This window comes from Oncorhynchus tshawytscha, linkage group LG06, assembly GCF_018296145.1.
Source record: "Oncorhynchus tshawytscha isolate Ot180627B linkage group LG06, Otsh_v2.0, whole genome shotgun sequence".
NCBI classification, from domain to species: Eukaryota; Metazoa; Chordata; class Actinopteri; order Salmoniformes; family Salmonidae; genus Oncorhynchus; species Oncorhynchus tshawytscha.
Window position 1 is genome coordinate 56,268,019 of NC_056434.1, and position 13,284 is coordinate 56,281,302.

General features: G+C 43.8%; 1 protein-coding gene across 1 annotated transcript in view; it reads left to right on the forward strand.

Moving 5' to 3' along the window:
- Nucleotides 1–13,284, forward strand: part of LOC112253506 (phospholipid phosphatase 4-like) — a 128,417-nt gene that overhangs the window by 47,790 nt on the left and 67,343 nt on the right. The window contains exon 4 of the mRNA XM_024425458.1: nucleotides 4,519–4,609. Coding sequence (XP_024281226.1) covers nucleotides 4,519–4,609 — 91 coding nt within the window. The remainder of the gene's footprint in view (nucleotides 1–4,518; nucleotides 4,610–13,284) is intronic.

Genomic DNA, 13,284 nt, shown 5'->3' on the forward strand with positions numbered 1-13,284 from the left:
ATTCTTACTGTCCTATTGCCGTGCTAGTCATTAATCTGGTGTTACTATGTAATACATGGAAAATTATTAGGTCAATATTAGATACAATCCTTGTATCCCATATCCCATTCTATCGTACTGCATATTTCCATTCAGGCCAGTGTATTTATCTCCTGTATAGCATATTCATTCTACAGTATCTCTGTTTCTGTCCGTTACAGAACCATCCCCATGCATATGCCCATGTTCATCTCCAGTGTGTATAAATAAAGTTCCTGTGTGTGTTAATTCTTTGGCTGCTCCCATCTAACTGTGTGTCACAGGTCAGCAAATACGCAGAGTGATAGCGGCTTACTGCTGTCCCCTGATACACATTGAAGAAGTTAACACCATAACGTCTGTGTAACTTCCTCCCCTGCCTTCTATAAAAAGCAAGGAAAATTATATTAAAAAACTAAAAAGGAACTCTCTCCAAAAAGTAATTTTATTGTGATGACAAAATAACATATTTGTATTGACAAAGCAACAATACGCAAACTTTGCTTCTCCATCTCGCTTTTGTGCTTCACTTGCCTATCCTGTATCTAATCCATAGTCATCCTTCATCCCAGAAGTTAAAGAGCCCTACTCAGTCTGACCTCTCATAGACCCGCTATGATCTCCTGGGTGAGGTTATAATTGCCAGAAAGCGATAGTGATTTTGAAACAGATTGCTTAACTGATACAATATATTTGAATTTAAAGACTTAAATGATCAAATTATCGCTATCTCAAGGGAAATTTGATGTGCTGTGAACATCAATGTGCTGCACATCTTATGAATCAAGTGTTTGCATCCACTGCAGATTTTGAAGGAAAAACAGGATTATATTGAATTGGAGCCGAAAGTAATTAACACTTTTTGAAGCAGAAATTAATAACCTGGTGTCTGTGAATGCCCAAGTCTCCTATGGAGTGACAGCCACTGAACAGAACACTGTAACGGTTTTCTAGGTGTGAAGGAGAGTCGGACCAAAATGCAGCGTGTAGATTGCGATCCATAATTTAATAAACAAACGTAACACGAATCTAAATACAAACACTACAAAAACAATAAACGTAACGAAAACCGAAACAGCCTAAACTAACACATAGACAGGAACAAGGACACTATCCAATCACCCACGACAAACTCAAAGAATATGGCTGCCTAAATATGGTTCCCAATCAGAGACAACGATAAACACCTGCCTCTGATTGAGAACCACTCCAGACAGCCATAGACTTTGCTAGATCACCCCACTAGCTACAATCCCAATATATACACACCACATACAAAAACCCATGCCACACCCTGGCCTGACCCAATACATGAAGATAAACACAAAATACTTCGACCAGGGCGTGACAGAACCCCCCTAAGGTGCGGACTCCCGAAACAATAGGGAGGGTCCGGGTGGGCGTCTGTCCATGGTGGCGGCTCCGGCGCGGGACGTGGACCCCACTCAGTCAATGTCTTAGTCCCCTCTCCTCACGTCCCTGGATAGTCCACCCTCGCCGCCGACCATGGCCTAGTAGTCCTCACCCAGAACCCCACTGGACTGAGGAGCAGATCGGGACTGAAGGGTAGCTCGGGACTGAGGCAGCTCGGGAAAGACGGGAAGCTCGGGAGTGAGCGAAAGCTCGTGAGTGAGAGGAAGCTCAGGAGTGAGAGGAAGCTCAGGAATGAGAGGAAGCTCAGGCAGGTAGATAGATCTACCAGATCCTGGCTGGCTGGTGGTTTCAGCAGATCCTGGCTGACTGGCAGATCCTGGCTGACTGGCGGATCCTGGCTGACTGGCAGATCCTGGCCGACTGGCAGATCCTGGCCGACTGGCAGATCCTGGCCGACTGGCAGTTCTGGCAGATCCCGGCTGACTGGCGGATCTGGAAGAGTCTGGTTGACTGGCAGATCTGGAAGAGTCTGGTTGACTAGCAGATCTGGAAGAGTCTGGCTGACTGGCGGATCTGGAAGAGTCTGGCTGACTGGCAGATCTGGAAGAGTCTGGCTGACTGGCAGATCTGGAAGAGTCTGGCTGACTGGCAGATCTGGAAGAGTCTGGTTGACTGGCAGATCTGGAAGAGTCTGGTTGACTGGCAGATCTGGAAGAGTCTGGTTGACTGGCAGATCTGGAAGAATCTGGTTGACTGGCAGATCTGGAAGAGTCTGGTTGACTGGCAGATCTGGAAGAGTCTGGTTGACTGGCAGATCCTGGCAGACTGAAAGATCTGGCTGCTCCATGCTGACTAGCGGCTCTGGCTGCTCCACGCTGACTGGCGGCTCTGGCTGCTCCATGTAGGCTGACAGCTCTGGCGGCTTCTTACAGACTAGCAGCTCTGGCGGCTCCGTGCAGACTGGCAGCTCCTTGCAGACTGACAGCTCCTTACAGACTGGCAGCTCCTTGCAGACTGGCAGCTCCTTGCAGACTGGCAGCTCCTTGCAGACTGACAGCTCCTTGCAGACTGGCAGCTCCTTGCAGACTGGCAGCTCCTTGCAGACTGACATCTCTGGCTGCTCCATGCAGACTGACATCTCTGGCTGCTTCATGCAGACTGGCATCTCTGGCTGCTTCATGCAGACTGACATCTCTGGCTGCTTCATGCAGACTGACATCTCTGGCTGCTCCATGCAGACTGACATCTCTGGCTGCTCCATGCAGACTGACATCTCTGGCTGCTCCATGCACACTGACAGCTCTGGCTGCTTCATGCAGACTGACAGCTCTGGCTGCTTCATGCAGACTGACAGCTCTGGCTGCTTCATGCAGACTGACAGCTCTGACTGCTCCATGCAGGCTGGCAGCTCTGGCTGCGCTGAGCAGACAGGAGACTCCAGCAGCGCTGTAGAGGAAGAAGGCTCTAGCTGCGCTGAACAGGCGGGAGACTCCGGCAGCGCAGGAGAGGAGAAAGGCTCCGACAGCGCTGGAGAGGCGGGAGACTCTGACAGCGCAGGAGAGGAGGAAGGCTCTGGCAGCGCTGGAGAGGCGAGGCGCACTGTAGGCCTGATGCGTGGTGCTGGCACTGGTGGTACTAGACCGAGAACACGCACAGGAAGCCTGGTGCGGGGAGCTGCTACCGAAGGGCTGGGGTGTGGAGGTGGTACTGGATATACCGGACCGTGCAGGCGCACTGGAGCTCTTGAGCACCGAGCCTGCCCAACCTTACCTGGTTGAATGCTCTCGGTCGCCCTGCCAGTGCGGCGAGGTGGAATAGCCCGCACTGGGCTATGCAGGCGAACCGGAGACACCGAGCGCAAGGCTGGTGCCATGTAAGCCGGCCCAAGGAGACGCACTGGGGACCAGATGCGTAGAGCCGGCTTCATGGCATTTGGCTCGACGCTCAATCTAGCCCGGCCGATACGCGGAGCTGGAGTATACCGCACCGGGCTATGCACCCGCACTGGGGACACCGTGCGCACCACTGCATAACACGGTGCCTGCCCGGTCTCTCTAGCCCCCCGGTAAGCACAGGAAGTTGGCGTAGGTCTCCTTCCTAGCGTCGCCATGCTCCCTGTGAGCCCCCCCCCCAAGACATTTTTGGGGCTGACTCTCGGGCTTCCATCCGCTTCGCCGTGCTGCTTCCTCATACCTGCGCCTCTCAGCTTTCGCCGCCTCCAGTTCTTCCTTGGGGCGGCGATATTCTCCAGGCTGAGCCCAGGGTCCTTTACCGTCCAGTTCGTCCTCCTATGTCCATTTCTCCAGGTAGTGCAGCCTCTCCCACTGCAGCTGCTGCTGCTCCTGCTGCTGCTGCCTCTCCTGTGGCTCCTGCCTGTTGACACGCTGCTTGGTCCGTTTGTGGTGGGTGATTCTGTAACGGTTTTCTAGGTGTGAAGGAGAGTCGGACCAAAATGCAGCGTGTAGATTGCGATCCATAATTTAATAAACAAACGTAACACGAATCTAAATACAAACACTACAAAAACAATAAACGTAACGAAAACCGAAACAGCCTATACTTGTGAAAACTAACACATAGACAGGAACAAGGACACTAAGGACAATCACCCACGACAAACTCAAAGAATATGGCTGCCTAAATATGGTTCCCAATCAGAGACAACGACAAACACCTGCCTCTGATTGAGAACCACTCCAGACAGCCATAGACTTTGCTAGATCACCCCACTAGCTACAATCCCAATATATACACACCACATACAAAAACCCATGCCACACCCTGGCCTGACCCAATACATGAAGATAAACACAAAATACTTTGACCAGGGCGTGACAAACACAATGCAGAATGCTCCCTTTAGTGCAAGAGATTCCAGAGCACAATAAAGAACCTTATCGGTGGCAGCTCATTTGCACTATTTTGACTAAAACTTTTAATGGTAGATGCCACACTGCACACTCCCAGTGGAAGGAAAAGTAATTTTGTGTCAAGCCAGGAAAATCGCTCTATTGGACCTCTTTGGGAAACGATTAAGAGTTCCTGTAATCGGCAACAATGTTAGTGATACTGTACGTAAGTGTGTTGTTTGTCTTTAGATTGCGTTTCTTCTTGTTTTCGTCACAGGCAATTTCATTTCTCACTCCTTTGGCTGTGATATTCGTGGTGAAGATCATTCGGCGGACAGATAAGACAGAAATCAAGGAAGCGTGTCTAGGTATGTATGTTTTGAACCCTTAAATTGTCTCATAATTTTATTTGAACTGTTATCATTTTTTACATCCTGCAGACATGCTGTGAGTATGATTAAATATGTGGTTGTAATGCAGGCCATGCCACATCTCACATCCTGTAGGAGGAATAGTAGTTGGTAAGGTAACATCTAATGAGGATCCGTATAAGCAACTTTAATAAGGTTAATTACATAATCCTCCTTTCGTTCTTTATAGTCACCATTATCCTGAATCTGTGTTTTATTATGCCAATTTTTGGTCACACTATAAACAAACTTCAACTTATAAAGGCTTTATATAGCATACATAAAGTCATCAGAAGCATGACATTTAAGATTCACACATCATCTATAAGCGTATGTCATACTATGTATAAATGGTGGATAAAGTGTGACAACAGTGGTGTTTTCTAATGCGGACTTGATGTGAAAGAAATACGGTAGGGTTGTGATGGCTGGTCTAATGTGTGGGAATGAAATCAGTGAGTTGATATGTCCATATTAAGTGAATATTATGTATTTTTGCATTACTGAGGCATAGAAATTGTGGGGGGGGTACTAAACTGACATATGGAATTGTTTTACGATGGTAATCCTATGGATCATTAAGCTATTTGATTTGGAATTTTAGGAACCCTTTAGATACCACTCAAATAAATATGGGGCGGCAGGTAGCCTAGTGGTTAGAGCTTTGGACTAGTAACCGAAAGGTTGCAAGATCAAATCCCCAAACTGACAAGGTAAAAATCTGTTGTTCTGCCCCTGATCAAGGAAGCTAAGCCACTGTTCCTAGGCCGTCATTGTAAATACAAATTTGTTCTTAGCTGACTTGCTGAGTTAAATAAAGGTAAAATTTTAATTTTAAAAATGATTTGATAAAATATAGATTTTTGCTTTTACTATTAAAGCCCATGTAAATACAGTGAATAACACATTCATAAATGCATAAAGGACAGTCAAAAAATGTATAATAAGAAACAAGTTTTTGAAGTTTCTGTCCTAAATCAGGGAGATATATGTACAGTATATATATATATATATATATATATATATATATATATATATATATATATATATATATATATATATATATATATATATATATATATATATATATATGTATACTCATGTATATGTTTTTACAAATATTTAAACCCTTTTTTTGGGTAGGCTACCTACCTTCATACATGTTTTTAAAAAACGGTACCGGTTACTTTCAGACGAGTCCCGTGACACTTGTGAGGGTTGTAGGGAAAAACGGAGAACGCATATGTAACTATAGGACACAATACGCAACTAAATAGTAATAAATGTACTCATAACACAGTAGTTACATGTAAACGTTTTAGAACACCTACTCATTCAACAGTTTTTCTTTATTTTTACTATTTTCTACATTGTATGTATTCTACATGGAATCATTTAGTAACCAAAAAAGTGTTGTACAAATCAAAAAATATTTTATATTTCAGATTCTTCAAATAGCCACCCTTTGCTCTGATGACAGCTTTGCACACTCTTCGCATTCTCTCAACCAGCTTTTCAAACAGTCGTGACGGGGGTCCAACAAATGCTGAGCACTTGTTGTCTGCTTTTCCTTAAGTCTGCAGTCCAACTCATCCAAAACCATCTCAATTTGGTTGAGGTTGGGGCATTGTGAAGGCCCGGTCATCTGATGCAGCACTCCATCACTCTCCTTCTTGGTCAAATAGCCCTTACACATGTGAGCGCGCCTTTCGTTAATTTTCCTTTATATTGACAACGCTAAATATGATTGATTATTTAGACAAAAAACAACCTGAGGCTTGATTATCAACATCGTTTGACATGTTTCTATGAACTTTACTGGTACTATTTGGATTGTTCATGTGCCTTTGAGCCAATGGATTACTGAACAAAATGCGCCAACCAAACTGAGGTTTTTTGACATAAAGAGGGACTTTCTCGAACAAAACAAACATTTATTGTGCAACATGGAGTCTTGTGAGTGCAACCATAAGAAGGTAAGTGATTAATTATATTGCTATTTCTGACTTCCGTGACTAATCTACTTGGTTGGAAAATGTTTGTATGGTTTTGTGTGCTGGGCGCTGTCCTCAGATAATCGCATGGTGTGCTTTCGCTGTAAAACCTTTTTGAAATCTGACACAGCGGCTGGATTAACAAGAAGTTAAGCTTTATTTTGATGTATTACACGTGTGATTTTATGAAAGTTAAATATTTATAATAATTTAAATTTTGCGCTCTGCAATTTCACCGGATGTTGTCGGTGTCCCGCTAGCAGCAGACTTTTCCCAAACAGGTTTTTACATGGCAAGTCAGTTAAAAACAAATTCTTATTCTCAATGACAGCCAAGGAACAGTGGGTTAACTGCCTTGTTCAGGAGCAGAACAACAGATTTTTTACCTTGTCAGCTCAGGGATTCGATCCTGCAACATTTTGGTTACTAGTCTAACGCTCTAACCACCAGGCTACCTAAGAGCAAGTTATTACTTACAATGACGGCCTACCAGAAGGAAAAAGGCCTCCTGCAGGGACGGGGGGGCTGGGATTAAAAATAAAAAAGTGTTTTAAAGGTCAAATGTAGATTGTCCCTAATTTTTCTACTGTATCTGGACCTTGTTTCAGAACTCTACCCATAATGCACTATTTTATGACAGGAGGGTAACCCAAGCAACAAAAGAATAAGGTTAACTTATGCTAGCTCAAAGTTTACCATCTAACGCCGCTTTGCCGGCTAGCCTGTGACGGAGTGAACTAGCTGCACCAAACTGATTTTAGTAAATGAACAGGAATATGTGTTAGCATAAACAGTATAGGTATTATATTTACAGTTGAAGTCGGAAGTTTACATACACTCTTAGGTTGGAGTCATTAAAACTATTTTTTTCAACCACTCCACAAATTTCTTGTTAATAACACACTATAGTTTTGGCAAGTCAGTTTGGACATCTACTTTGTGCATGCCACAAGTCATTTTTCCAACAATTGTTTAGAGACAGATTACTTCACTTGTAATTCACTGTATCACAATTCCAGTGGTCAGAGGTTTAAATACGCGAAGTTGACTGTGTGCCTCTAAACAGCTTGGAAAATTCCAGAAAATGATGTCATGGCTTTAGAAGCTTCTGATAGGCTAATTGATATACTTTGAGTGAATTGGAGGTGTACCTGTGGATGTATTTCAAGGCCTACCTTCAAACTCAGTGCCTCTTTGCTTGACATCATTGGAAAATCAAAATAAATCAGCCAAGACCTCAGGAAAAAAAATGGTTGAACTCCACAAGTATGGTTCATCCTTGGGAGCAATTTCCAAATGCCTAAAGTAAGTATATATTTTGTTTTAGACCGTGTTTTAGCACTAGTATGTGTTATGTGCTGTCATTTGTTAACTGGTATTAAAGTGTGCCTGTTTATTATACTCCGCTCTCCTGCACTTGACTTCCATATACACGCCTTACAAAGTCATTCACCTGAAGAATAGAGTCAGCAGGAGCAGACGCCCTCCCAGTTTCAGTGGAGGAGCGTTCAGCAGCACGCGACCAAGTTGCAACGTCTGGGCACAGCCATGGATCGCATGCTGCAGACAATGGATCATTGGGAGAGAGGAGGGGGTTTTTCAGCACCACCACCAGCCCCACTACAACAGGTCCCACTGTCTACCCCTCTTTCACCTGGTCCCAGCGGGATTCGACTCGCGCTCCCGAGGGAGTATGATGGGACGGATGCCGGATACCAGGGGTTTCTACTACAGCTGGAGTGCTACCTGGCGACCGTCCACCCGGCTCCTTCGGATGTGAAAGTGTGTCCGCCCTCGTCTCCTGCCTCTCAGGCAAAGCCCTGGAGTGAGCCAACGCCGTATGGCATGAGGGAGACACGGCATTGGACCATTACGCAGAATTCACCCGCCGCTTTCGAGCAGTGTTCAACCACCCGCCTGTGTGAACGTCTCTGTGTGAACGTGCAGTCTGCCCCTGTGTATTGACTATCGAGGGAATCAATAAGATCACTGTAAGGTACAGCTACCCGCTGCCTCTCATCGCCAGTGCGATCGAGTCAATGCATGGGGCACGCTTCTTCACAATATTGGATCTCAGGAGTGCTTATAACCTGCTGCATATCCGGGAGGGCGACGAGTGGAAGACGGCATTTAGTACCCCCTCAGGGCATTATGAGTACCTCATCATGCCGTATGGGTTGATGAATGCTCCATCAGTCTTCCAGGCCTTTGTTGACAAGTTTTTCCGGGACCTGCACGGGCAGGGTGTAGTGGTGTATATCGACGACATTCTGATATACTCCGCTACATGCGCCGAGCATGTTTCCCTGGTACGCAGGGTGCTTGGTCGACTGTTGGAGCATGACCTGTACGTCAAGGCTGAGAAATGTCTGTTCTTCCAACAGTCCGTCACCTTCTTAGGTTACCGCATTTTCACGTCAGGGGTGGAGAGTGACAGCATTTCAACTGTGCTTAATTGGCCGACTCCCACCACGGTAAAGGAAGTGCAGCGGTTCTGGGGATTGCCATCTACTACCAAAGGTTTATCCGGGGTTATGGTCAGGTAGCAGCTCCCATTACCTTACTGCTGAAGGGGGGACCGGTGCAGCTGCAGTGGTCGGCTGAGGCGGACAGGGCTTTTGGTCACTTGAGGGCTCTGTTTACCTCAGCTCCCGTGCTGGCTCATCTGGATCCCTTTTTGCCGTTCATAGTGGAGGTGGATGCGTCCGAGGCTGGGATAGGAGCTGTGCTCTCTCAGCGCTCAGGTACGCCACCAAAGCTCCGCCCCTGTGCTTTCTTTTTGAAGAAGCTCAGCCCGGCGGAGTGAAACTATGATGTGGGGGACCAGGAGCTGTTGGCTTTTGTCAAGGCTCTGAAGGCATGGAGGCATTGGCTTGAGGGGGTTAAACACCCTTTTCTCATCTGGACTGACCACCGCAATTTGGAGTACATCCGGGCGGCGAGGAGACTGAACCCTTGCCAGGCAAGTTGGGCTATGTTCTTTACCCGTTTTGTTTTCACTCTATCCTACAGACCAGGTTCCCAGAACGCTAAGGCAGACACACTGTTCCGGATGTATGACACAGAGGAGCGGTCCATGTATCACACTCCCATACTTCCAGCTTCTTGCCTGGTAGTACCGGTGGTGTGGGAGCTGGACGCGGACATCGAGCATGCGTTGCAACATAGTAACTACATAGTAATTGCATGAGTATTCCATGATGTGTTTCACTTTACATTAAGTTGCTTGCTCCTGTGTAGAAACATTGTAGCTACGATACTTTTCTTTAACAACCTTGTAATAACTGAAATGTTAATATATCCTGTGAAATATGTAATTGTATTGAAAGTATATTGTAATTACACGTAGGTGCTGTAACAACAGTTATTCTACTTTGAAGTGTATTTTCCCAATGATTGTAATAAAAAGGTTTACCCTACTGTGTTTCACTTTACTTGAAGCTGCTTGCTCATGACTACCTACATTAACATTATAAATTATATTATTTTGAACAACATTTCACTTATAATACACCTCTGAAGCCAGATAAATAAACCCTTAAAATCCCTTTTCAAAGGCAGGTACATAGTATTTACAAAGGTTATAGCATTTTGTGTTTCACTTCATGGGTAGGTACGTTATAGTTATATGCATATCCATTGTAAATATATTGTTCTTACATTTAATTCAGTACATCCTTTAAGAGGTGATGTCCCATCCTTTCAGGATGATGTCATGAGGTAGGAATAAATAAATGTAATTAGTGGAGTTGTAACGATGTACACTGAAAGTCGGGAAGCAAGTTCCGTGAGTGAATACGTTTTATAAAGAAAAGAGCAACACAAGAACCACAAACAGCGCACAGTCATAGAACAGGAACAATGACGACTGGGGAAGAAGCCAAAGGGAGCGACATATAAAGGGCAGGTAATCAAGGAGGTGATGGAGACCAGGTGAATGTCATTATGCGCCTAACGATGGTGACAGGTTGTCGCCCTAACGAGCAGCCTGGTGACCTAGAGGACGGAGAGGAAGCACACGTGACAGGAGTAGGGTGGTGTTAATCTTATTTCATATCATTTTGAGTGTAGTGTTAGATGGTAGGGTATTTATTTAGTACATTTTTATTTTCAAGCAAAGTACAAGGGAGTTTTACTCCAGTCTAGTAGGTGGCGGTAATGCAACAAATTGGATGCCAACCGCCGTTAAACCTCATAGAGGAAGAAGGTTTGAGTTTGTTGTGATGGACTACTTTCTGAAGAATGATGCTGAATATCTCTGACTGAAAATGAATCTGTCTGCAATGAAACTTTCATCCATGTATACAGGTAAGAATCTAACATTGAACCTGTTTGGTTAACTTTAGCTAGCTATGACAATCGGTTTGTTTTGCTAGTTAAAGCTTGCTGTAAGCTAGCCAGCTGGAGTTTGATGGCTGATTTGCTAACGTTACTCTATGGATTGGGATTTTAGTAAAATGTTTTGCTATCTAGCTATTGTTAACGTTACATGTCTAAACAAAATACCCCAAGTTAAAGCTTGCTGTTAGCTAGCTAACGTTAGCGGAGGTTAGATGGCTAGCTTGCTAGCTAACAGTGAACCTTGTTTGGTTAACTTTAGCTAGCTATGACAATCAGTTTGTGCTAGTTAACTGATTTCATTTGTGTTATTTCATAGTTGATATGTCTTCACTATTATTCTACAATGTAGAACATAGTAATAATAAAGAAAAACCCTCGAATGAGTAGGTGTGTCCAAACTTTTGACTGGTACTTGCTTAATCCATTTTATTAATATTATGGTGTTTATATTCCAAGAAAATCTAAAAACCCTCTGGGTTTCCATAAGGATGGAGCAGAAAATATGGCATTGTACAATGTGACGGTCGGGAGTACAGTACTGGGCTATTTAGCTAAAGAATCTCTGTGTCGTGCGGGCATGTGGGAGACCAGGGTTCAAATCCCCAATGGGGAAGAAGAAGTAGGCTGTCCTTGTAAATAAGAATTGGTTCTTAATTAACTGACTTGCCTAGTTAAATAAAGGTTACACTAAGGGCATAATATTTCTACACCCTTATTTTCTAATTGTAGTATAACTAATACCCAAATGGAGACTCAGTGAAAATAAAGATCTCATTGATTTATCAAGACCAGACCCCATACGTCTCTCAGAGCAGCCCGAAACGGTGCAAACATTTTTGAATGCTATTTCTTAAAATCCTATTGATTCTAACTTCAATATGCTCTTTAAATAAATAAGACTTACACCACTTTTAACAGCACATTTCTCAACACTAGTGAGACTCATGTCGCCTACGGTAGGCCTACAGCATATCGAAAAATATGCATATGCTACAGAATATCGCTGAAGCTGGAGACTTATATTTCCCCCACTAACTTTAAACATCAGCTATCCAAACAGCGAACCAATCGCTGCAGCAATACATAGCCCATCTGTAAATAGCCCATCCAATCTACCGACCTCATCCCCATGTTGTTTTTATTTGCTTTTCTGCTCTTTTGCACACCAGTATTTCTACTTGCACCTCATCATCTGCACATCTATCACTCCAGTGTTAATTTGCTAAATTGTAATTACTTGCTACCATGGCCTATTTATTGCTTTACCTCCTCACGCCATTTGCACACACTGTATATAGACTTTCTTTTTTTCTATTGTGTTTTTGACTGTACGCTTGTTTATTCCACGTGTAACTCTGTGTTGTTGTTTGTGTCACACTGCTTTGCTTTATCTTGGACAGGTCGCAGTTGTAAATGAGAACTTGTTCTCAACTAGCCTGCCTGGTTAAATAAAGGTGAAATAAAATAAATAAATGAAAATCGAAAAATATGACATGACTCTCCGCCAATAATTACATGAAGAGGATTGGAGGATATTTCTGTAATTCAGTGATATTTATTCCCATAGTAATTCATTATGGATCCATAACTAAATAAACATTGGCATTTTGAAAAAGTATTTTTACCATTGTTTTATTCACAAAGCATGCTATTATTAGTTACATTGTTTTAGTCTGAACGTGTAGACTGGCACTAAAAACAGAATAGCGGGAACATTTCCCTAGTCAGTGCCATTATTAGTGCAATGACCCTTAAAGTGCTGTCAGCGTGTCCGGGTGGGGGTCCACTCCCCCTCCCCCTTCCACCTCCTCTCTTCCCCACGGGCTAGGTCGGTCTTACGTGTGCGGCTCTGCGGCCCATCCCGTGTCCCCATCCCTCATACCTTGAACCTCACGCGCTTTCAGTAGATACAGCTGGAGAACTGCAAGGCAATCCCATTGTGCGCCACTCGGGAGCCATGAAAAATATGACCAATATATATTGTTCTGCTAATAACAGGGTTAATAATATATCTGTGAGCTTATCCCATGGGGATTTATAATTTAGAATAATAAATTATTAATAATAATAATCGCTCTGTTTAAAAAATTATAAAAAATGTATGTTTAAAAATTATTTTGTTTTCAAATAACGTAAAGTGAGCTAGAAAAAGGCCATTCTTGAACATGGGGTGAATAATTCTTATTAATTTGTTAATAAAGTCAGTTTGTTAGAATTATTTTGTTCTGTTTTTTAAAGGGAGAGAAACCAAAAGCCTATCGGCGCCTCAAGGGTCTCCCAGTCACGGCCAGCACGTGT